This window comes from Aspergillus chevalieri, chromosome 1 (assembly GCF_016861735.1).
Source record: "Aspergillus chevalieri M1 DNA, chromosome 1, nearly complete sequence".
Classification (NCBI taxonomy): domain Eukaryota; kingdom Fungi; phylum Ascomycota; class Eurotiomycetes; order Eurotiales; family Aspergillaceae; genus Aspergillus; species Aspergillus chevalieri.
Window position 1 is genome coordinate 5,210,746 of NC_057362.1, and position 23,028 is coordinate 5,233,773.

At 49.9% G+C, this 23,028-nt stretch overlaps 10 protein-coding genes across 10 annotated transcripts; 8 read left to right on the plus strand and 2 right to left on the minus strand.

Annotated features, from left to right (window-relative positions):
- Window positions 1–3,271: 3,271 nt before the first annotated feature.
- On the minus strand, window positions 3,272–4,297 carry ACHE_11796A (uncharacterized protein; the record flags this gene model as incomplete). The annotated part of the gene is made up of 1 exon (XM_043276404.1): window positions 3,272–4,297. The coding sequence occupies one exon, from the start codon at window positions 4,295–4,297 to the stop codon at window positions 3,272–3,274; it is 1,026 nt and encodes a 341-aa protein (XP_043132916.1).
- Window positions 4,298–5,907: 1,610 nt separating this feature from the next.
- On the plus strand, window positions 5,908–7,122 carry ACHE_11797S (F-box protein; the record flags this gene model as incomplete). The annotated part of the gene is made up of 2 exons (XM_043276405.1): window positions 5,908–6,921; window positions 6,970–7,122. 2 exons carry the CDS (start codon window positions 5,908–5,910, stop codon window positions 7,120–7,122), a joined length of 1,167 nt encoding a protein of 388 aa, XP_043132917.1.
- A 531-nt stretch (window positions 7,123–7,653) lies between these two features.
- ACHE_11798S (uncharacterized protein) lies at window positions 7,654–9,206 on the plus strand (the record flags this gene model as incomplete). The annotated part of the gene is made up of 3 exons (XM_043276406.1): window positions 7,654–7,899; window positions 7,958–8,149; window positions 8,196–9,206. 3 exons carry the CDS (start codon window positions 7,654–7,656, stop codon window positions 9,204–9,206), a joined length of 1,449 nt encoding a protein of 482 aa, XP_043132918.1.
- A 1,783-nt stretch (window positions 9,207–10,989) lies between these two features.
- Window positions 10,990–12,385, plus strand: ACHE_11799S (uncharacterized protein; the record flags this gene model as incomplete). Its single annotated transcript, XM_043276407.1, has 3 exons — window positions 10,990–11,546; window positions 11,609–12,273; window positions 12,330–12,385. The coding sequence occupies 3 exons, from the start codon at window positions 10,990–10,992 to the stop codon at window positions 12,383–12,385; spliced, it is 1,278 nt and encodes a 425-aa protein (XP_043132919.1).
- A 529-nt stretch (window positions 12,386–12,914) lies between these two features.
- ACHE_11800S (rRNA-binding ribosome biosynthesis protein UTP23) lies at window positions 12,915–14,033 on the plus strand (the record flags this gene model as incomplete). The annotated part of the gene is made up of 3 exons (XM_043276410.1): window positions 12,915–13,002; window positions 13,066–13,155; window positions 13,210–14,033. The coding sequence occupies 3 exons, from the start codon at window positions 12,915–12,917 to the stop codon at window positions 14,031–14,033; spliced, it is 1,002 nt and encodes a 333-aa protein (XP_043132920.1).
- A 237-nt stretch (window positions 14,034–14,270) lies between these two features.
- On the minus strand, window positions 14,271–14,638 carry ACHE_11801A (COX assembly mitochondrial protein; the record flags this gene model as incomplete). The annotated part of the gene is made up of 2 exons (XM_043276411.1): window positions 14,271–14,530; window positions 14,605–14,638. 2 exons carry the CDS (start codon window positions 14,636–14,638, stop codon window positions 14,271–14,273), a joined length of 294 nt encoding a protein of 97 aa, XP_043132921.1.
- Window positions 14,639–15,071: 433 nt separating this feature from the next.
- ACHE_11802S (rRNA-processing protein PWP1) lies at window positions 15,072–16,733 on the plus strand (the record flags this gene model as incomplete). Its single annotated transcript, XM_043276412.1, has 2 exons — window positions 15,072–15,313; window positions 15,371–16,733. 2 exons carry the CDS (start codon window positions 15,072–15,074, stop codon window positions 16,731–16,733), a joined length of 1,605 nt encoding a protein of 534 aa, XP_043132922.1.
- A 611-nt stretch (window positions 16,734–17,344) lies between these two features.
- Window positions 17,345–17,542, plus strand: ACHE_11803S (uncharacterized protein; the record flags this gene model as incomplete). The annotated part of the gene is made up of 1 exon (XM_043276413.1): window positions 17,345–17,542. One exon carries the CDS (start codon window positions 17,345–17,347, stop codon window positions 17,540–17,542), a length of 198 nt encoding a protein of 65 aa, XP_043132923.1.
- A 1,656-nt stretch (window positions 17,543–19,198) lies between these two features.
- ACHE_11804S (uncharacterized protein) lies at window positions 19,199–19,984 on the plus strand (the record flags this gene model as incomplete). Its single annotated transcript, XM_043276414.1, has 1 exon — window positions 19,199–19,984. The coding sequence occupies one exon, from the start codon at window positions 19,199–19,201 to the stop codon at window positions 19,982–19,984; it is 786 nt and encodes a 261-aa protein (XP_043132924.1).
- Window positions 19,985–20,815: 831 nt separating this feature from the next.
- Window positions 20,816–22,933, plus strand: ACHE_11805S (rDNA-binding RNA polymerase I transcriptional factor; the record flags this gene model as incomplete). The annotated part of the gene is made up of 1 exon (XM_043276415.1): window positions 20,816–22,933. One exon carries the CDS (start codon window positions 20,816–20,818, stop codon window positions 22,931–22,933), a length of 2,118 nt encoding a protein of 705 aa, XP_043132925.1.
- Window positions 22,934–23,028: the final 95 nt, after the last annotated feature.

Here is a 23,028-nt window from a genome sequence, read left to right on the forward strand (position 1 = left end):
GCTTTCATGAAGTCCAGCACAGGAAAGAGGCTCGGGTAGAGGTTGGATATAGAAAGTCGCGTATATATAAGACGCAATTGTATACCATAGTAGCAATGATAGTCACATAGCATCCAGGTAAAACAATCCACTCCAATTAGCAATTCACAATAATGAAGCCCTTTTCCATCTTCTCACTCTCCCTCATCCTGTCGGGCGTCACGAAAGCCAACTTTACCTGGGACTGAACCGAGAGTATCGGGACTTGCCAGAACTACTGCTATGCCGCGAAATGTGGCCGTATAGGCCACAGGAGATTCACCTACGATAGGAACGCGAAAGCCAGACAGGGATGCTGAACGGGTTCTGGATGCAGCAGAAACCCTTGCAACAATAAGGATTTGAAGTTTTGGAAGTTTGAGAATTTGTCTGAGTTTCCGTTTGCGAGTGTTGAGGAGGGTGGGAGGAATGCACATTTGAGATGTGTTAATAACAACGAGAATAGGAGTGAGTTTTGCTTTTGCTCTTGGCCTCTTCAAAGGCCGAGACTGATGGATGCAGATGATTCGGAATTACAGTCAAGAATTACCAGAAGAGCATGAGTAGATGAAATGAGTTTCAGCCTTGCTCGGTATTGACAATCTTAATCCCACAGCTCCTATTGTGCCAATGTAGTAGTGACGGCGGCCAGTTCAAGTTAAAGAATGGCAATTTGCTCCATCCATACAAGGTCTCAGTAGCACGGAAGAGTTTGACCCCGATGAGGAAGATGAATTTTTCCTCGATGAGGCGGTAAATGGCGAAATGGAACCGCTTCCGCTGAGATAGTTGAAAACACTGGCGGGGAGATGCATCTTGTTATTGCTGACGATCCGGATGGCCCGATCAGTGTTGGACACGAGATTTGGAGTGAGAGTGTGAGCGGGACTGTGCGGGTTATACGGGAGATCTTTGAGTAGATATTTTCGTGTGGTCTTTGCAGTTGTTCTTATATGATGGTTTTGACACTGTCGCCGGTATTCATGAGTATCTGAGTATCTCTCGCTAAAGAATAGCCTACAATTTAATTTATATTTATATTAACATCTCCGTGGTACATTGCAAATCCCGATACGGTTACGAGGGTTGACCTTTCATGAATGAGCTCAACGGCTAAGCTTTGATTGATATGTGCTACGAGGTCAAGAGAACCTCTTCTTACACTCAATCTCCCAGATCGTGCCCGTAATATCTGCGCCGTATTCTAACAACAGTAGTGCTATGTCCCTATCGAACTTTATATCCGCGTACATGAGCGGCGTTCTGTCCTTGGAGCCTCTGACCTGGATGTCGACACCATGATCCAGTAACACCTGAACTATATCGATGTAATCGTTTTGAACCGCACAGATGAGTAGCGAAAATGAGAAATTGTTATTCGTATCTGCACCATACCGAAGTCGCATGTTCAGAACATCGACATGGCCGCCGGTTACTGCTAAGTCCAGTGCAGTGAGGCTTTTGCCAAACGCGACGTCCGCGCCTTTTTGCAGCAATAACCCGACCATGCCAATGTGACCCTTGTGCAGCGACCATCAGGGCCGTCATTTCTTACACAGTCTCGTTGACAATTGCACCATGGTGAATGAGAAATGAAGCCATATGTAGACGCCCTGAGCTAGCCGCCAGAATCAAAGGCGTGGCTATGTCGCATTTTAGAATCGATATCCTGTCAAGCGTGCCTAATAATGAAGAAATTTGATTCCAGATATGGCGGCTATGGCAGCAGATGTTACTCCACCAGATTGGTAGTCGTGATGTATAAACCTCCGACCTGGTATTCACATTCGCACCATTCTGTACGGCGGTTTGTACAACATTCATCTGATTGTAGAACACCCCCCATTGCAATGCATTGCATTGAACTGGTACATACGACTAATGAGCGCGTGATATAGATAACGGTTGGTTTGGCAAAGTGCGTTAACATCCTTCCCCAATTCGAATAATCCGCAACGAACAGGAGAAGTTCTATCGGAAGCTGGGCCAGGCCCACCGTGCTTGGAGGGGAGGGGAGTTGGAGCGAGAGGTGGGAGCTCAAACATGGCCTTGGGGACAGAACAAGATAAGCCACTCTCTCAAAGCAATTGTTTAGAAATATGAATAGAGGCTTACCCCAACAAGATGCCACGATTCCCTTCCTTGGGTACCCCGTATTCAACTGGGATATGGTGATGAAAAGGAAAGGTCTGCTGTTGTTGTGGGAAGTTGAAAGATGACTCTGTTTTCTGATACAAACTAGCAGAGATGAAATAAGTATATACGGTCTCTGCGAATGGAGCCGTGCGGGTTGTACGAGGGATTTTTGAGTAGATGTTATCTTTGTACGGCCTCGATGGGTGGGGGAAATTTAGATGGATTTCAATTGGAAAAAGAACACAATCCGACGTTCTTTAGTCCTATCACCTTAATTCTATACTTTCTAATACCTCCATAATCTTGCATGCATCGTGTCTTGGTTATATTCCGATTTGGGAATAGAAAGTCCATGCTTGTACTCAATATTCAAGTATCCGCCTCATCCAGGCCATAAAAAAGCAAAATTCCCAGAACATCTACCTCCCCATGACTAGCTGCAACATATGGCGCTTTTATATCATTTGCCAACATAATTTGTGCCCCATTCCGTAGCAAAATATCAACGACTCCACTGTGACCTTGCGCCGCTATAAGAGGGGTTTCGCCGTATACATCTTCATTGACAAAGGCCCCGTGCTTGAAACGAATCGGGGTCCAAAGGTACAAAGCGGTTGAAAGTGTCAACGGCGAAGTAAAGTCTCGATTGAGCTAAGAGATCCACTCGGGCATAGGGACAAAAGCGATCAAGACTGTCTAGCAGGGTCAGCCCCAAAGTCCTTCCATGGTGTTTACATTTGCTTGATGGCGGCTTTCATGGTATTTAGGCGGCCGTGGAGTGCTGCCCACTGGAGTACACTCCTACCATTATGCTGTACATTGTACTTATATAGATGGCTGTTGAGTCCGCGGTATAGAAAACGATTAATCTGGCAGAGCCCCTAACATGCCGCTGTGAGTCTAGAGACTCCATGATCAGCAGAAGTATCTTTCCTGGCAGCCGAAATAGTTTCAAATTTAATCTGGCGTCGAATTAGTGTATGGCAGAAGTCAGTTAAAGCTACGGTTGTAACTATTAGAAACCATGACATAATATTTTACATTCTCTTTCGCTGCTTAAGGTACATGATTTGACATCTAAACCGTACACCTACATAGATCAAGGTGCCTCATTTATTCATCTTTTCCCGGCCAAATAGGACAACACCGAATAAATGTGTATCGCTGCAGGGCCTCCGGACTTGTATTTCTCGCGAGCCCACCAAAGAAGCGTCTGGTTATCCTCGTCCACCACATTGATATCTGCTCCAAGTTCAATCAGCACATCGAAGACCTTCTCACTCCTCATCCGAACAGAGTGCATCAGTGGAGTAACGCCCTCATAATCGCGTGACTCGATGTCTTCACCCCTTTCCAACAGAAGAAGCACCACGTCCGGATGATCCTTTTCAATGGCATGCAGAAGCGCACTCTTGTTTTTGATCCGGATGTCAGCACCATGATCCAGTAACGTCCGAATGACGCCCACATGGCCTTGTCTTGCCGCGCTAATGAGAGCTGGATGCTCGGATGGACCATTGTGGTCAGCGCCGTGGCGAATCAGGGTCTCCACAGCTTCAACATGACCATAAGTTGCAGCCATTCCTAGCGCACGCGAACAATCATCGGTCGTGAAGTCAGCATTCTTCAAAAAGATTTCGATTACACCAGCGTGGCCCCCAGCGGCGGCAGCATGCAGCGGCGACATACGGATAGACCCGCCGTGCCTGTGATTTGCGCCGCCCTCGAGCAGAGCCTGGACCACATCTTCACACCCTCCCCCAGCCGCCAGTAGTAATGGTGTGGAATCCCCGTTGAGAAGGACGAACTGTTCCCCATTTTGAACCATCTCCCGCATTTCCATCTGGAGAAGAGGGCAGAAGTAGTGATATCGCTCTGGTAGGGTGGTTCCAGAGATCCTCGCCGATGTATTGACATTCGCCCCATGTCGAATGGCAGCTCGCACGGCGTCAGCGCGGCCGTGAATGGCTCCCCACTGCAAGACATCGCTCCGGTAATATTCCGTGTTGTACCAGTAAAGGTAGCCGATTAGTTTCTTATAAATCTCGCGATTGGTCTGGCAGAAATGGTTTATCTCGCGGTGAGAGACCAAATACTCCGCAATCATTTGGAGCAACTCTTTCGGAAGCTGAGGCAGACTCATTTTGTTGGAGAGGTGCACTGAGATGTGGGCTGAGAGATAAGATAGATTGGGCGATACTTTGAACGACCGTTGAGAGACAGTTGAGAAGAACGAGTTCGAGAACGGCCTTGGGAAGACATGAGCCTCTTTCCCGACGCAATCATTGACGGGCTGAGTCTAACTTACCCAAGCAACACCATAAGCTCTTTTCCTCGTGTGGCTGGTTAGCAGAAGAGAGAGGATTGTTGTGGGAAGTCGAAAGGCATGGCCCTATTCACTAATATGGGCTATCAGGGATGACATAAGCGTGTACAATTTCCCTTCTCGTTTGCACCTCTCTTGATTCCATCTGATTCTCCTTTTCGCTCAAGCTCCTGGCCCAAAGATGAATGAAAGACTGTTTGATTGCAATGGGTAGGTTGCTCTTGGCGTTTATATTCACCATGCCGTAGAATGGCAATGGTGTTTGATGGCTGCAGCGTGCTCGATACATCGCAAGCTGAGCTTGAGGAGGATAAATTAAATGGCAGACACAGTCTACTATGGAAATGGTAGGTGAATGCAATCAGATATTTAAATCTACCTGTTCAACCAAACTAATATGAATGGCATCACAAGCAGATATCTGGACTCGCTGTATCGAAAACCGCATAGGAGACACGAGAATCCAAACGCACCATAGCGATGATTCTCGAGATCGTCACATACGTCTTGCATATGGAATACAATAGCGAGATACAATTCAGCCGAAGACGAAGGGAGCTCTTATCAGAGCCGGACACAGAGCTAGGGCTTAAGAGATCCTTCCAATATCCTTCTGGATTATGACTTCGATTAGCTTTCTTTTTTCCTTGTCCCCATCTGTGCTCCAACGATACGCCTGAGATATTTGTGCCCGACTTGCCACTCCGCACGTGTCAAAGCCACCTGTGGAGTGACTGCGGCAAGCAAACATGGTTCTCGGGCGCGATACGGAGTACGGAAACTATCGATGCATATCGATTGATCGCACAATGCACCCCGTGCTGGTTCCCCAAGACCGGGTATCATTTTTACTTTTCCCCGACAGGGATGTTGGCTACTCCGGGTTCAACTTGCAGGTACTAATGCACTGTGCGGTGCCAGGATCGGAAAATGACAAATAAAGGCGATCTAGCAAGCCAGCGAGAATTCAACATCTCCAGGAAGAGCCTCGATATTAATCTACCAAGCTGATGCTATCCAAGATAGTATACGGTCTCCGATCCAGGTTTGGAAGTTTGCCATCCACGATACCGGGGTCAGCACTACTTGGTAGTTGCAGATTCTGAGAGAAAGCAAATAAGAGAACAAGCAAAGTAAGTTATCCGGGAGACACTAATGGCTGAGCTAACAAAGAAGAATGCACAGGACACGAAATGCTTACAGAAAGAATGCCGCGGCCAAAACAAAGAACCCAAAGGCTCTTATTTGGCTGGCTGCACAACGATAATCCCAGAGCCATTGAATTGTGTATGACTGGAAGTGAACAGGCTTTTGTACGAAGTGAGCTCTTGGATCTCGATTCTGGTATATATACTAACCCGTTTACCAGGTTGGAATCGAACGTCCTCTGGGTAGTAGAGAACGAGATCGCGTAAACTGGCACGAAGATGGATAAAATCAGTATCCTGCCGTTAGAGCTTAGTCTCATAATCCTCTCTCACCTTCCTCTCAAGTCCTTACTCGTCTTCGGCGCAACATCGCGCAAGAACTATGAACGCCATATCCTGTGTGTCCGACGTCTTCGACTCGCCGTATTCCAGAAGCGAATCCATTCCGTGGTATCCTTTCTGCAAGCTGGTTGGGCAAATCCAGATCAGATTAGTGAATCAGGAGACGTAAAGAGCAGCGACACCGAACCCTCCATGCACATTGTCAACATTATCCAACCGCGTCTTCCTTTTACTTCGACAGGCTCATCATCGCTCGACGAAAAATATGACGCCAAGCACAGTCTCAAAGTACTCCAGAGATGCAGTCGACCCAACCTTCTAATGAGTCAAATGGTTCGCAACCAGAATGAAGTCTTCGCTCAATTCGTAAACCGCTATGGAAAATCTCTCACAGAACTGGAATTCATGGCATACGACCTAGATACTCAAGGTGCCCAGGCTTTGGGCCTAAACTGCCAGGACTCACTGCGCCATCTCGCGCTGCGCTTTGAACATCCGCATATCCGCGATGGTTTTACGAAACCAGCAATGTGGTTCAAACCAGCACCGGGGAGTACGGCCTGGAATACACTGATTGGGATCGGACCTCAATATAAGCCCCGTGGCAAGATCACAGGACTAGAAACCCTTACCATGGAGCGGACGGGTATTACGCCGTGGCAGCTGTCGATGCTTGTGCGAAACAATCCTAATCTGAAGACTTTGAAGTTGAGGACGTGTAGTGGTGCGCAACCGGAATTCTTGGACTGGCTAGGAGGTATCGACGAAGGATCTGACTCTGAGGGTGAAAGCATGCGCGATGACTATGGACTTGCACCGGGTGCGCAACTGGAGGTTCTCTGGTTGGAAAACTGCCAACAGCTTCTGGATAGAACGGTGAAGTTTGATAAATTGCCGGATGAGATATGTGACTATGGCTTGAAGTGGGTGAGGGGGTTAACGAATCTGAAGGTAGTCTCCTTTCTATATACATAACTGTATACTGCTAACAATATACAGTCCCTCTCTTTCAGCGAATGTGCGTGTTTATCTCCTGAGCAAGTCGACAGAGCGAACAAGACCGTCTGGCGTATTCCGGAGGTTATTCTGCCGCACTCTCCCCCGTTCGCAGACTCTATTTTGGAGGTTGATCCAATGTTTCGTAGAATCTGAACATCGAGCATGGCAAGGTTAACAACCCTGGCTGTTGGTTGGATACGTTGTGGTACAATCTAGAACATGAAATAGGGTAATCCAGATGCACGTCAAGTAGATATTGCTTTTCCTAGTCCGTTACACCGGATCAAATCGGAACCTCAGCATCAACCTCAATCGCTGTACCATGCTTATGTCGCTTTTGTATACCTAAGTTTCGGCTGTATACAGTTGTAGGTGTTGAGCCCTCATAAAGATGCGTCTACTTCCCTGTACTGCTGCCCTTTTTGTGAATGATACTACCATTCACTCTTAAAGGTAAATGAAGAGATTTCTATTTCATTCATCACAGTGATTCTTTACTTACAGCCTCTTCTCTATGTTTCTCTGCTTTCTCTTTTCCTATCCTGCCTTTCTTATTTTCACTTTCCATGCCACTCCCATCGACAAAGCCATTTACATCTCACCAACTCTCACATTTTATAACCACACCTCGATGAACTCTCCTAAAATAAGGTCTTAACCCTAACACCACGCAAAAACACTACCATGCGAAATTCTCGCGCCAACCATTTATGGGGAACCGCTTTTTCCAAACTCTTCCCCAAGCGTTCTTCTCGAGAGAAAGAAGAACCAAAACCTCTCGAACCTGCTACTGAAATCAACGAACTCACTGACGGCTTCTACATGTACTCGCAGTCTCTACTTGAAGAAGAAGCGAAAAAGAGAGAAGCAGCCATGGCGCACGAAAAGCAGATGTCTGATAGTTCGGACAATTCTTTTGCTTCCGCTATGGTAGGTTTGCTTTTTTTCCCTCGTGGTAGTAGAGGAAAATGAGCTGACAAGAAGATAGATGTCTCCTATCGAGCGTCGCATTCATCCTTACGCTATCGATAACCCTGACTGGGAGCTGCCTGGCGCGTTAATAGAGGAGATCCGTGACGAGAATGGCCTGGACAAGGTCAGCAGTATCATGTCTGTTTATTCCAAGGTGTATGGCGTTGCCAAGATTGTCTATGTTGCGTTTGTGAGCTTTGGCGTAGAGGTAAGCTGCCATCCCGCTAGTAACGGATAGGAAGCTAAGGGCATAGCTTGACGACTTCCCCATGGGCTTCTTGTTCCACATCAAGCGCGCTGAGGAATATGTGCGCTCTGTCTCTCTGGCCGAGCTGAAAGAAATGGTCGAGAACTTGTATTATGCCGTGTACGCGAGACTCATTGCCGAAATGGCCAACGTCGAACTCTGCTCTTCGTTCACGGTCGATATCCGTCGTGCCTCTGCCAAAGACACAATCGCTCTGCCCGAACCCAGCCACATGTACAAGATCTTTCTCTCGTGCAAGGAAATCCTCGACTCGCCCAGCATCTGCAGCGAGCTCAACAAGCACACTATCCAAGTCTGCCAGGAAAACTTCATCCGTCGCACCGCCAACCGCATGTCCAGCGGCGGCTTCTCCCTCGACGACGTTCTCGGCTACCGCCGCCACATCCTAACCGAAGTCTCCAACGAGCTCTCCCCCTTCTGCCAGAAATGGCACCGCCTCTCCGTCCTCTACCGCATGCCCGCCGCCGAAATCCTTGCCGTCCTCTCCGAGAAATACCTTTCCATAATGCCCAAATCCCCCATTGCCGAGGAAATCCCCGTCTCCGACCTCCCCTTCATCAACCCCGACACCATCCGCCCGGACGTCTGGGAGCGCCAGATCATCCAGGACCACCGCCAGGCCACCCTCGCCAAGCTAGAGGGCAGGTCCATTGGTGACATCCGCCGCGAGAACAACGGCCGTCGTCTGCTGGATTTCGTCAAGGAGCGGAAGTGCGTATGTCCGTCGGCCTGCGATTGTGCGCATGATTGCACGATGAACGTCGAGCGCCCGTGTGTCTGTGCGCCGCGTATGATGCGGATTATGGTTGCAAAGCAGCGTCGGGGTCCGGGTGCGCAGCCGCTGGGTGTTAGGTGTAACGGGCTGGCTAAGGCTATCTTTGACGGCTTGGCGGTGATTAGTCGTGATATCGGGGACTCGCAGATGGTCGCTGAACTGGGTATTGCTGTTCAGCTTCTCGAGGAGGAGGTTCAGAAGGAGCGCATGGGTGGTGAGTGAGTTTGCCGTTTCGTGTCCTTCTGGATCTCTGAGAGGGTTGGAGAGTCATGTGCCTTTCAGTACTCACTTTTTGTATGTAATGAGCAACGATTTATGAGGATTGGATCACGTTTTGCTATGTTATAGTCTGGCTGGATAGTAGGCAGCTGCACAGGGCCAGTTGAACACTTGATTGACTAAGGTGGGAGTACTCCGAAGTACGTAGTGAAGTAGATCAACGGTAGTTCCTTCTACCGAAGTCGCTCAATAGATGTCCGACCCTATAGGGCTGACCCACACATGGCGGGTCCAACAAAAGCTTCATTTTCCCGGCCAATGTGGACTCGGAGAATGTAAATGCCTAACGATAGAATAGGGGCATCCCAAACAAGACTGACTGACATACACATAAAACATGGTGGTTCCTCAACCGAGGCCGATGAACAAGCAACCCCCCTATTTAACAAACCGGGCGCGATACACGTAATCCGGCGTAGGTCCAGTAACAGGAACATCATCCATCCCCCGTTCACACCGCTATCCTTTACTCCCGATAACGCATTCCACCGGAAATCAGTGCCGTGGTTTAGCCGACAGTGGGCAATTGACAAAGTCGGAAGGCTCGGGGCCAGTCAGGAGAAGTGGATCCCATACACGCAGCGGTTGCTGTGCTAAGTGTTTTCTCATCTGTAGCCCCCTAGTATCTGCACAATGATAGAATTGCTTGAGAGATATTTCGCAAGCGAAGGATATCGAGTCCGCAGCGTTGAGGATGGCGCGTTTGCTACCCAGCACACGGCCCAGATGAGGACGAAGACCAGGTAGGCTGATAGGACGATCAGGCGCCGGCGTTGCCAATGCATTGTGAGTTAGACCTTTGTAAGAGGCTGCTGTTGACGTGAGTTTCTGTATAGTTATGATTAAAGATTGACTTACGGTTGTATATGGTTGCATAGTCTGCATCCTTGGCCTGAGAGACGTTGAAGATAAAACGACGTGAAGGTTTTTGCTAAGAAAGAGTAGAACAAGGCTCTAGCCTTGTTGCAGTCTAAGTCAGGCAACAACCTATGGGTTTCAGCAAACCAGAGCCTTCTGTGCTGTTGTAGTGGGACTTGAACCATAAGGCTGATGCTCTATTGCTATAACACTAAGCTCCATCCACTCTATACATACCCAAACAGCAGAGAAACAGAATATCAATATCTCAAAGTTCACATATATACTATTTCGGCATAAAGCAGTTGATAACTATAGGGCTTTTCTTCCACATCCATGGATGGTGACTATTTGGTAGCGAGAGATCATGGGCCCAAATCAATGCTATTCTTCACGATGACCTCCGGGAAACGAGCGCAAGAGCACTAGGAGGAATAGCTCTTTTTTTTATCTTTATTCTTATTCTTTTGTCCTTGTTTTATGTTCCTTTTGTCTTCAATGTCCGGACATATGGATATACCGTACCATACCGAGGAACACCGAACACGGAACGGCGCCCGGCGATTTGATGTCATGCAAAGCTTAACCTAGTGGGAAGCCCAGAGGATTCGACCGATGTGAAGGCCAAGAGAAACCTCCTGCCCTCTCAGATATCCGATATAACAGGTCTGGAATGGACAGTGGACGTGCAGGCCAGCTGTACTCGGCGCATCGCGGTAGTCATCATCATGCAATGACTCCTCCGCCCTTTTCTGTTTCGTCGCGCAGAAATGTCTTTACGACCTCAAAGAAAGAAAGAGACCGATAATTATTTCCTCATCAAAACTGGGGAGTACATTCGCTTGTTACTTCTCTTATCGCGGGCGGCATGGTCATAAAAGTGGCGGCTGCCGTTACCCCTGCCACTCCTTCATCCACGGTCATAGTCCGCCGTTATAACCTCGCAACGACGAGCATCAGCACGCAGCATACCACGGCTAGATCATTCAGCAGTCCCCGGTGGATCAAGGCGCTGTGGAGTGGACGACAGACTCCCGTACGGTGGTATCGCGCCTGGCCTTCCTACGGCGTCATCACCCCCGGTTCCGAGAACCATAACCAGATCGACTCTAGCACGAAGACGACTTCCTCTGCCAGTCATAATAATACCCACCACAAATTACCGTTCTGCTTCGAGACAGGCTATGCGCTTTGCGCCAAACGGCCTCCACGCCCGTTCCCCCCACCGTTCTTGTCCCCGCCGTCGTCCTCGTTTTCCGAGCCTCTAACCACTCACAACCTAAGCCAGGATAAGAGATTATCTATCAGGGGGGAGCGCATTCGGGGTTTGAATAATGGTGATGATGCTGTGCTGGTTGCTGAGAATTTTCTCGGGGTGAATGATGGGGTAGGGGCTTGGGCGACCAGGTCGCGAGGTCATGCTGCGTGAGCATCTTCATCCCTACGTTCTAATCAGCATATTTTACTGATTGTTTCTCGCTGAATAGGCTTTGGTCGCGACTTTTATTACATTTCTGGGCCCTCGAGGTCGAGCGAAACCTGGACGACACCGCCGCCCCCGACCCGGTCGAATATCTACAACGTGCCTACGAAGAGACAGTCGAAGCAACAACGTCGCCGAGCGAGTGGTACGGAACAACAACATCGGTAACCGCCCTTTTACACTCGACCCGTGACGACGCAGGTGAGCACAAACCGATCCTCTACGTGACAAACCTGGGGGATTGCCAGGTCCTCATTATCCGTCCCAGCGAGGAGAAGGTCCTTTTTCGAACGCAGGAACAATGGCATTGGTTCGATTGTCCCATGCAGCTGGGGACGAATAGTATAGATACCCCGCGGAAAGACGCAGCGCTGTCGAAAATCCAGTTGCAAGAGGATGATATTGTCTTGGCCCTGTCCGACGGCGTCCTTGACAATCTCTGGGAACATGAAATATTGACTATTACCGTGGAAAGTGTGAAGAAATGGGAACAAGGACGGAATGAAGACGAGGACTCTGAATGGGCACCTCCGGCCGCGTTGGCCGATGAACGGATGGTGTTTGTGGCCAGAGAGCTGTTGAGAGCTGCTCTGGTAATTGCGCAGGATCCTTTTGCAGAGAGTCCGTATATGGAAAAGGCAGTTGACCAAGGATTAGCTATTGAGGGAGGTGAGTTGACCATGTTTGACACTTGGAGATTACAATGGATGTGCTAACTGTTTTAGGGAAAATGGACGATATCAGCGTCGTCGTTGGCTCTTGCAAGAGAAGAGAGCGTTGACAGCCTATAGTGCAGTCGTTCCACGAGCTTATGACCCGACTGACCGGTTCGCCCTGAAGGCTGTGGCTGGAGCTATTGTGCTCATCATCTCGACTCAACATCTTGATATGAAACTCCGGCCATGATGGCGGTGAACACCAAATACTAAGCACCTTATCGACGCGACACCTTTTCCGGGATACACGCACATCTAATAATGATTTTCGACATTTCTGTGATACCAGGTGCATTTGCATCATGTTCATACGTTCAACAAGAATGCTTTGACATACAGATATCAACCGCATGTTGATGCGGGAATTGATATAATTTGTAATTAAGCATTGATGCTACAGCTCTATGTAAATAATTAATTCATATCGTTGAAATGAACAGCCATACAATCTTTCCTGGTATCTCTGTAGACATGTCGCACGGACCACATCTAAAGCTCCGCGACACCGCCCGGCAAAAAAAGTTTCTCGAAGCGGACTCCATCAGCAAGATTATTTCCTCTCAGTAACAACTTCAATTCGCAAAGAGAAATAAAATGAGAGCCAAACGTTCAAAGAAGTACCGCAAGTTAATGCACCAGTATGAGCTGGCATTCAACTTTCGTGAACCGTATCAAGTGCTGGGTATGTCGCAATTAATTGCTCCGCGACTACGAAATGGTAGCATGGATACTAATGGATGAACAGTTGACTCGAATTTCCTTCGCGCAACACACTCGTTCAAAATGGAAATCATTCCTGCGCTCGAACGCACACTGCAGGGCAAAGTCAAGCCTCGTACGTCCTACCGCTGACAACAATCTCCTGCCGCTCTTGCTAACCACTCTGCAGTATTGACAAAATGCTCCCTCGCAGCCGTCATGGCCAGCCAACCCATTAACCCCAGAACAAACGCCCCCTACCGTCCCGATCACCTCCCGCCTCCCACAGTCGTCCCTCTCCGCCACTGCTCCCACAACGAAGACGACACCCCCATCGACGAAAATGACTGCCTTCTCTCGCTCTTCTCGCCCTCGCCGGACTCGAACTCTAAGAAGAATAAGGAACATTATATCCTGGCTACAGCGGACCCGCAATCCCCCGAAAAGGTCGTTGCGACTACACAGGGTGACCACAAGAAGAAGAAGCGCGCGGAGACGGATGCCGTCGAGGCTGTGCGGAAGTCGCGCGCGCTGAGGGATCAGACGCGTGCTATCCCCGGTGTGCCGATCGTGTATGTGAAGCGGTCGGTTATGGTTCTCGAGCCGATGAGTGTGCAGTCCGAGGGTGTTAGGGATGGGTTTGAGCAAAGCAAGTTCCGGGTTGGATTGGGTGAAGAGCCGAGTTTGGGGAAGAGGAAGAGGGATGGTGAGGGCGGTGGTGAGGGTGAGGCGAAGAAGAAGAAGAAGAAGGTTAAGGGGCCGAATCCGTTGAGTGTGAAGAAGCCCAAGAGGAGGGAGCAGCCAGCTGCGCAGGGGAAGAAGCACGAGCAGAAGCCCAAGGAGAGTGAGGGTGGTGATGCGCCGGAGCAGAAGCAGGGTGATTCGAGTGCACCGAAGCCTAAGAGGCGACGTCGTCACCATAGCAAGAAGGAGGGCGGTGGTGATGGTGGTGATGGTGGTGACGGTGCTGAGCCGTCTAACAACGGTCCTGCGGATCCAATGGATGTTGAGTGATTTGACTACTGCAGATACATCATGGAATGGCGTTCCGGCATGGGTTTGTACATAAAAGTTAAAATGAATTCGATCGGTAATCGCAGAGAAGAGTTAATTCCCATAGTTGCGTATGTATATACCAGGGTATATCTAGATAATATACAGTTCACATAATCCCAAACGCCAATCCCTCAATGCAATCATAATACATCGGTCCCATCTTAGCCCGCATCCGCCATCAACCCATGGCCAGATTTATTGCTTCTCCCCCTCCCCAGATCCCGCCGCAGCTCCTGCAGGCACCTTCCCCTCAAAAACCCTTTCCTCTGCCCAAATCTTCTCAATCCGACTCCGGTTATCCCTCGCCTGGTCCCGATTCCGCTTTGCGCGCGCGTACCGCTCCGCCGCAAGACACCGGTTGACGTCACGCTTGATGTCGTTGCAGCTGCCGATGGCTTTGTGCAGGAAGCCACGGGCATGGCATTCGTCTAGGGCGTTCATAATTTCCTCGCAGTCTGGGGTTTTTTAGCATGGTTAGGTTTGGTTGGGGTTCGGTGCGGGTTGGGTTGACGGGGGGTGAGGGACGTACTGGCATTGTATGGGGTGTGGAGGTGCGAATGCATTTTGGTAGTTCCTCTGTAGTAGGTTCAAGTAATTCAAGGTAAATAATTGAGGATAAGTGTGAGATGAGGATAGAATCGTCTTGATTTGAAGATTGTATGATTGGTGCATCGAGCAAATACCGGGCGGTCAAGAAATCGGGATGGATTCTGCCGGACGGAAATAGGAAATTTCCCGCTCCACCCAAGAAAAAAAAAGTTGCACGGCCTCGAATCGCATAGAAGTTTTTGCTTCTACTTTAATTACGAGGACTTTTGCTTCTCGATTTGATTCTGCGATTGTTTGTGGGCGGTCTGATATTTACCACTTATTTTCATTGTTTATGACTTGTTGAAATTTCCACGCCGAAACCAATAGATATTCAACGACCACCCCGCCGCATCGGCAGAAAAAGTTCTTCATTCTTGTTCTTTTGTCTTGTTTATATAACTCACGATGTCCATGATCACGACTTCCACCTGGGTTCGCCGCGGCGTCGCAGCCCAATTCCCTACCAAGTATGAGATCGACGAGAATGAGATGAACCGGATATCAAACCTTGCGCGGATGCAGTTGGAGGAAGCACAGGGAGATCTGAGCGCTGCTCAGGAGGGAAAGGAGGATGAGGCTATGGATGAGGATGAGGAGAAGAAGGATGCTATGGAGGATGATGAGAAGAACGGGTCGGAAAAGAAGACGTGAGTTTGGTGTCGGGCTGGGATGAATGGAAGATGCTAATGTGGGACGTTTGGTAGTGACGATGATGACCTCAAAGAATACGATCTGGACCACTATGATAGCGACGAGGTTGATGAGGATGGCGAGAAGATTACAATGTTCGGAAATGTTAAGTCCCTGGCTTACCACCAACCTAACGAAGAGGACCCCTACCTTGTGATGCCGCCGGAGGAAGAAGAGGAAGAACGCGAGGAATTGCAAATTCTGCCTACGGATAACCTGGTTCTTGCGGGTAAGGTCGAGGATGAGGTTGCTCATCTTGAGGTTTATGTCTACGAAGACGAAGCGGATAACCTCTACGTGCACCACGACATTATGCTGCCTGCCATCCCTCTGTGTGTCGAATGGCTGGATATCCCTGTTGGCAAGGCTGCTGAGGGGCGGACTTCCGGCAACTTCGTTGCTGTCGGAACCATGGAGTCGGACATTGAAATCTGGGACCTTGACGTTGTGGACTGCATGTACCCTAACGCCATTTTGGGCCAGGGTGGAAACGACGAAGAAAAGAAGTCCAAGAAAAAGAAGAAGAACAAGGCCAACGACGAGTACCACGTCGACTCAGTCCTCGCGCTCGCTGCCAACCGCCAACATCGCAACCTGCTGGCCTCCGCCTCCGCCGACCGAACCGTCAAGCTCTGGGACCTGACCACCGGGAAGTGCGCCAAGTCCTACACCCACCACACCGACAAGGTCTGCTCGCTCGACTGGCATCCTACCGAGTCCACCGTCCTGCTGAGCGGTAGCTATGACCGCACCATCGTTGCCGCGGACATGCGGTCCCCGGACTCCAAGGCCCGCTGGAGCGTCGACGCAGACGTCGAAGCCGTCCGCTGGGACATCCACGACCCTAACTTTTTCTACGTCACCACTGACGCCGGTATGGTCTACCGGTTCGATGTGCGCAACGTCCCCGCCAGTCCGCAAGAGTCCAAGCCCGTGTGGTCGCTGCAGGCGCATGACTCGTCCGTCTCCTCGTTCGACATCAACCCCGCCATCCCCGGCTTTATCGTGACCGGCTCCACGGACAAGCAGGTAAAGCTGTGGAACATTGCCGACAACAAGCCCAGCATGGTCGTCTCGCGTAAGCCTGAAGTCGGTAAGATCTTCTCGACCACCTTCGCTCCCGACACGGACGTCAGCTTCCGTCTGGCGATGGCCGGTAGCAAGGGTGTTGTTCAGGTGTGGGACACCTCGACTAACGGCGCCGTTCGTCGGGCGTTCGTCTCGCGCATGCCATCTCTGGCGGGTGACGTGCAAGAACGGACCGTTGGCGTGGCGCCGGACCAGAACGATTCGGACGATGATGGTGATGAAGGTGAGGCAGGCGGAGCCGACGCCGTCCCTGGCGCTGATGGCTGGGAGTCCATGGATGAGGATTAGATTTTCTGGAAGAGATGGAATATTCTTGAATAAATTTTTGTTTATACATATTCGCGGGAATAAACAAGTTGAGATACCCCAGTGGGCCGTGCATGTCAATCAAATCTGATAGCGCTGAGCGTTGGCCGCTGATAATCCTCTCACCGCCTCCATGCGTGTGATATGGGGCGGCAGTATTATGTACGGAGTAGGCGGTGACATGTATGTGTCTGACATTCATGCACGACATGTACATCACAGTGCGCTTAAATGTCTTGGATATTCATGCTAGCTAGAAATAGTTACTGATTCAGGGGCTGGTAGCAGCTGAGTCTGAACAGGTATATTCACACGGTCGATATTTATAGCGACGTCGAACCTGTATGCCTTCTCAGCCTGACGCACCGAGGGTTTGAGACAGATCTTTTATAATGTATCTGAGTTAAAGCTAATGATTTACCTGACATCAAGCACATTTTACAGGGTACGAGATATGTGACCTCGGAAGATGTTTTAGTCGACTATTCACGACAACTCCGTGAGTCCCGAGCATTCATGCCGACGAGAACGACCAAGTCACGACCACTACTCAGCACAAGACCGCCAGGTATCGTACCTCAAGTCACTGCACCATGGACTACCGAACCCGGGAAATAGCCGGCTCTCCGGATGCACGAAAACGCGCACCCTTGCCAATGGCGATGGCAAGTGGCTGGGACGCCTCGATACTAGGTTTGTTCTGCGACTGCGAGTTCGCCGTTCTGGCATCAGAGTTCAGGGTTCAGGGTCGAGTTGGTCTGGATGCAGATGCAGAGGATCGATCGAGATAGAGTCGGTGGCAGTTAACGGGTACCTTGCTTAGTGGTAGTGGTGCGACGTACGGCTGATGCGCATCGCGTACGTGCGTTTCGTGTCCTGTCCACGCGAATCAGTCAGCCCAGCCAGGCAGAGCACGCCCAAGGGAGAGAGAAAAGTAAAAGAATTCTCGCCTGCCAGTTGCCACTAACTGTCTAGACCATATGGGAACCTCAGGCAGAACGAGGCGAGTCCTTGATAGGTACGTTCCATGGTTGAGCGAATGTGGTGTATCCATAGTTCGTCCGCGCTGGAGATGATGTGTACAATAGGGGGTACTGTAGGGCGGGGCATGAAAGGGAGTGTCTCTATTGGGTATGGAGGAGGAGCAAGGGCTTCCGTCAAAATACATGTACATTGTCTACTTGGATAATGCTATTATTGAAGTTTGCTTGTGTGTTCAACCCTACAGAATGCCATACGAAATGTATAGAATGCTGTACTGTAGAGGTGGATAAGATGCTGAGTCATCGGTCTGGATCGGGCATTTCCCGATGGAGAAGTGGGGTGGCCCACTGAGTACAGAGTAGACAGAGTGGGATACTGTAGGACACCTGTATACTGACAATGTTTCTATCACATTGTTCTTCTGACAGAGAGACGGAGAGACAGCACAATAACACAAACATATAACACCTATAAATGAGAATTAGCACACTTTATCGCCGACAGGAGTCAAGTTGAGACGCCGCGGGCGTTTCATCTGGAGGATGCTCGGCCGGAGATGCCATGATTGGCCAGTGCGTGTGCGGCGAGCCTCCTGGATGCTTGGGATAGACATCGTAGAGGGCTCCATACATGCAGGAATTGTGGCATCCATACTGTACAGTAACAGTAGTGCACCGGAACACCGGAGGTCAGTCCCTGGCTACATAGTAGAAGCCAGATAAAAACTAACCATGGAACAAAACCCCAAAGAATGGACCGCGAAAAACCTTGTCTGGGCCAGTCTCCACGGTTCACGGACCCCATCAATCAAAGTGGGCAAGAAAAAGTGGCATTTCGCTTCGACTCCTCTTTTTCTCCTTTCGTCTCCCTCCCCATACTTTCTTCCCTCCCACATTCCTCTCTCTTGGGGTTTCTTTGCCTCTGCATTTGATCTCTGCTGTGCGGTGATTATATCATTTCCATTCCTTGCCTTCGTTGCCTCTTTTTTATTCTTATATTTTTACTTTTTCCAAGGTCCTTGACTGGTTTCTGGACGCTGGTTAATTGTGTTAGTATTGGACGCGTTCCTGGTTGTGCGCTCTTTTCTCTTTACAATCTGTATTGCTCTTCAGTAGTACAGAAGACATCTCAAGACGTCATAGGAAGAAGGGAACCCCAGAAGCTGAATTCTAAGTGGTCGTCTCTTGCTGTGCAAAGACACACTCCGACCACCGCATTCATTCACCAACGTCACTCGACCATACGACTGTCGCTGCAATCGTTCGCTGATAACGCTCATTCCGATCATCTTCCATTCCTTCTGCTGTCCGCGATCGTCCAGCATTCCTGTGTCCGATTTTGATACGTCAACTGCACTGTCGCCGGATATTCGATTTCGACGACAGATAAAGGGAAAAAAAAAAAAAAAAAGGCGAATCCTATATATTCCTAGTACACACACTATTCACGACAGACCAACAACCATGACCAGCCTCACTCGTGCGTTCACCAAGCGCCACAAGCGTCCCGAGGTGTCGGCACCTATGCCCTACCGCGAGGGTCAGGTCAAGTTCTCGTCGGGCACGATCAAACGGGGAAAGATCTCGGGTCCTGTGCAATTGGTTTCGACTACCAACATGCTGGCTTATAATGCGCCCGACCTGGGTTCTGCGACATCATCTTCATCCTCGTCCATACGATCGCCGGACGACTCGGAGATGTCGTTTTCCCAGCACAGTTTCGGAACGCCCATCACTTCGCCGGACGACTCTTCCCGTGATGTTTCGCCTATCGAACCGAGCCAAGCATCATATTTCCCCAAGCAACAGTTCATGCCCAAGAGATCGGCGACAACAACCAGTCATACTCGATCATCCACTTCGACTACGTCTTCTACAGATGCACCAATGGTCCCAAGACGGGCGCTGTCGCATACCAAACGATCGCATCAGGAATTGGCCCGGCAGCGCTCGCTATCGAGGCTGGATCCTCCGCCGCTGAATGTCTCCCGCGCCCCTTCAGTTCGTCAAGCACCTGATCCCTCCTTCAAAACGGAAGCGCATCCATTTGGCAAGGAGCTCGAGCAGGTGAATGAGGTGGCCGAAGAGTTTGGTGGCACCACCCGCCGATTCGACGAAGAAGAAGCCGTTCTCTTCAGCAAGGGCCTCATGAAATTCACCGTAGACGATTATCTCGTCGAGGTGAATGATCTGTACGGAAGCATCTTCGACGACCAGCTGGGGCCAATCAGTGCTAGTCAATGGCTGTGAATCGTCGGATTTTTTTTTTTGGTGTTTGTTATGACGGAATCGGAATGTCGCTTGGTACGGAAGAGGAGAACAGGCTATTTTCCCTTCCTGTCCGGCGTCACTGTTGTACACCAAAATGTGATTTTTCCACTTGTTTCTCATTTGTACATGCTATTTGTGCTGTTTAATTGTTCTGTTTTCGTTTTGTTATATACCATTAGGGTACTTGATTGATTACCCTGCGTTGTTATCGGATCGGTGGCCTTTTCTTTATTTTGTTATTTATCAACGGGACTACGGAACATTTACGAGACAAGATATCTTCAGAGTGAATTGATATTGATTGAATTATACTGAAGTCATAATACTCCGTAGTGAAAGTCGCAATAATTACATACCCTGTACTTCGTAGAGGAAGGTATCACGTGGCGCCACGTGATATGACCACTAAAAACGGTAACGCGTCGCGGTCACGCGATGGTCACGGGCCTGGAGCCTCAGGCCCCACAGCCGACGTAAAAAAATTTGCTCTCCCCGGCTTTTCTCCTCGACGCCAGAAGCAGCATCCGCCATCTGCGTTGGGCTGCAGACACTTAGTTCATTTCTCAGCATTTCTCAGGCCATATGCTGTGATCTAAGTGGCACTTATTCCGGATTATTCACTCTCTTGTTTATCTATCTTTAATCCCCCTGCTCTGGTCCGACGATTCAGCCTAGCACCGGTGTCGTGTGCTTGGACCAATCCGCCTTCACTCGACCGCCAACAACACCTACGCACAAATCCATGACGAGACCTGTGGCCTTACCTATTTTGCCAACTCCAGTAATCACCTATTATTGCTCACCATAGCCATGGTTACCTTTGCCACCCCTGCTTCGCGCCCAGCGGCGACATCATCCAAACCGAAACACAACCCCTCCGTGTTAGCGACCTCTTCGCCTGTGCCCATCCTCAAAACCTCCAAAACGGGGACCTCGACGCCTTCACTCAAACGGAAGATGACGGATATGGATTTGTCGCTGTCGCCATCGTCCGCGGCATCCGAGGGGAGCGATGGAGCTCCTAGCCCGAAGAAGCGAGTTCGAGTACAATTCGACAAGGAGGTGGATATGCGAGAGGTGCCGGCCAATGAGCCCAAGATACGTGAACACAATACTGGTACTGCGATGGAGAAGAATGCCGCTGTTGTTCGGGAAGAAGTCCGCAGAGCCCTCCAGCGGCATATCTCTGGTACGGATAGCGAGGCCTACGACCGTATTAAGGAGATCTTCTCAATCGATCCCAAGCGTCAGGATGAGGATAGACCATCGTATGATATTCCCTCGCATAGTACGTTGAAGCACCACCTTATGGGTTTGCTGTCGAATGTTGCGTCATTGGACCGCAGCTGCAATGGTTTGGTGCATGCGATTTTGAGCAGTGAATGGCTCGGGCGGGATGAGTCGTATGTGAAGCTGTTTATTAGGTTTATGGGGAATCTGGCTGCCGCTCAGGGAAGCTATCTCGGGTCCGTGCTGAAAATGTTGGTCAATAACATGTGTGAACTGCCCAAAGGTATTGGAAGGATCCCCGGATACGCTCCTGTTCAGGCTTCAGAGGTTTACACAAGAGTTCACATGGCGCTTCGATATGTGTTGCAGTTGATTCCGTCTGGAAGTGGGTCGTTGTCTCCGATCTTGTCGACGAACTTTCCATTCGACACGGACTCGGCCAAGGCGAACATTGCCTACACTAGGAATCTTCTTCGTGTAGTTAGCTACGCTCCTGAACTTCAGGCCGATGTTCTAGCGCTTGTTACAGAGAAACTGGTCAAAATCGATGTGCAAATCCAAGTCGACATGGAAGATTTTGAAGATGAAGTGGGTGAGGATCTCTTGCATGGTACGGATGTCGAAGAGGATGACGACGATGACAACGCTTCGGTTCAGAGCGATGACTCTGCTGATGATGAATCGCGTCGTATCCAGACTATCAAGGACAACATCCTTAAGTTGGATGGTATGATCGATCTGCTTTTTGAGTTTTACTCGCCTCCATTCACGTCGGGAACGCTAGACGAGAAGGAGAATGCGTTGGACCTCCTGCTCAGTCACTTCCAAAGTATTATTCTTCCTACCTACCGCTCGCGCCATTCCCAGTTCCTTCTCTTCCACTTTTCGCAGTCTTCGCCGATTCTCGTCGATCGCTTCGCGGCGACATGCGTGCAGCTCTTGTTCAACAAACTGCAACCTGTTATCATGCGTCAATCGGCCGCTGCATATCTGGCCAGCTTTGTCGCCCGCGGTGCACATATCTCTGGTGACGTAATTCGCGATGTTTTTGATCTCCTCACTACTCACCTGGACAACCTGCGGATTGAATACGAGCCTGCCTGCCGCGGTCCTGACCTCCGTCGCTACGGTCCATACTACTCAACCGCACAAGCCCTCCTCTACATCTTCTGCTTCCGCTGGCGCGACCTGACCACCGCTGCCATGGAAGGCGACACGCCCGATCAAGTTGACGAACTTGAACCTGAGGAAATTGAATTCCCTCCTTACATCAAAGAAACTCTCCACAGAGCCATCCAATCCAAACTCAACCCCCTCAAGGTCTGCTCGCCCGCCATTGTCTCCGAATTCGCACGGATATCCAACCACCTCGATTTCCTCTACCTCTTCAGTATCCTCGAGACCAACAAGCGTATCCGCATTACCTCGTACCGCAGTCTGTCCACCATGGCGGACCCGCGCTTCAGCCAGGTTGAGCGGGAGACCCGTGCAGGCGATGACCTTGGATACCAGCTCGATGCATATTTCCCGTTCGATCCGTACCAGCTCCCGCGGAGTCGGCGCTGGATCGAGGGGGACTATGTTCACTGGCGGGGTATCGCCGGTCTTCATGATGATGACGATGATGAGTCGGGCAGTGAGGCTGGGAGTGATGACGAGAGTGTGAGTGATGATATGACGGAGACGGACGAGGATTGAATTTTTCTTTCCATTTTGAACCTTTTTAGTTTGAGATTTACGCGCTCAATACCCCGTGCTTATGTTTTATGTCGGAAAAGTTGTGATTTAGCGTG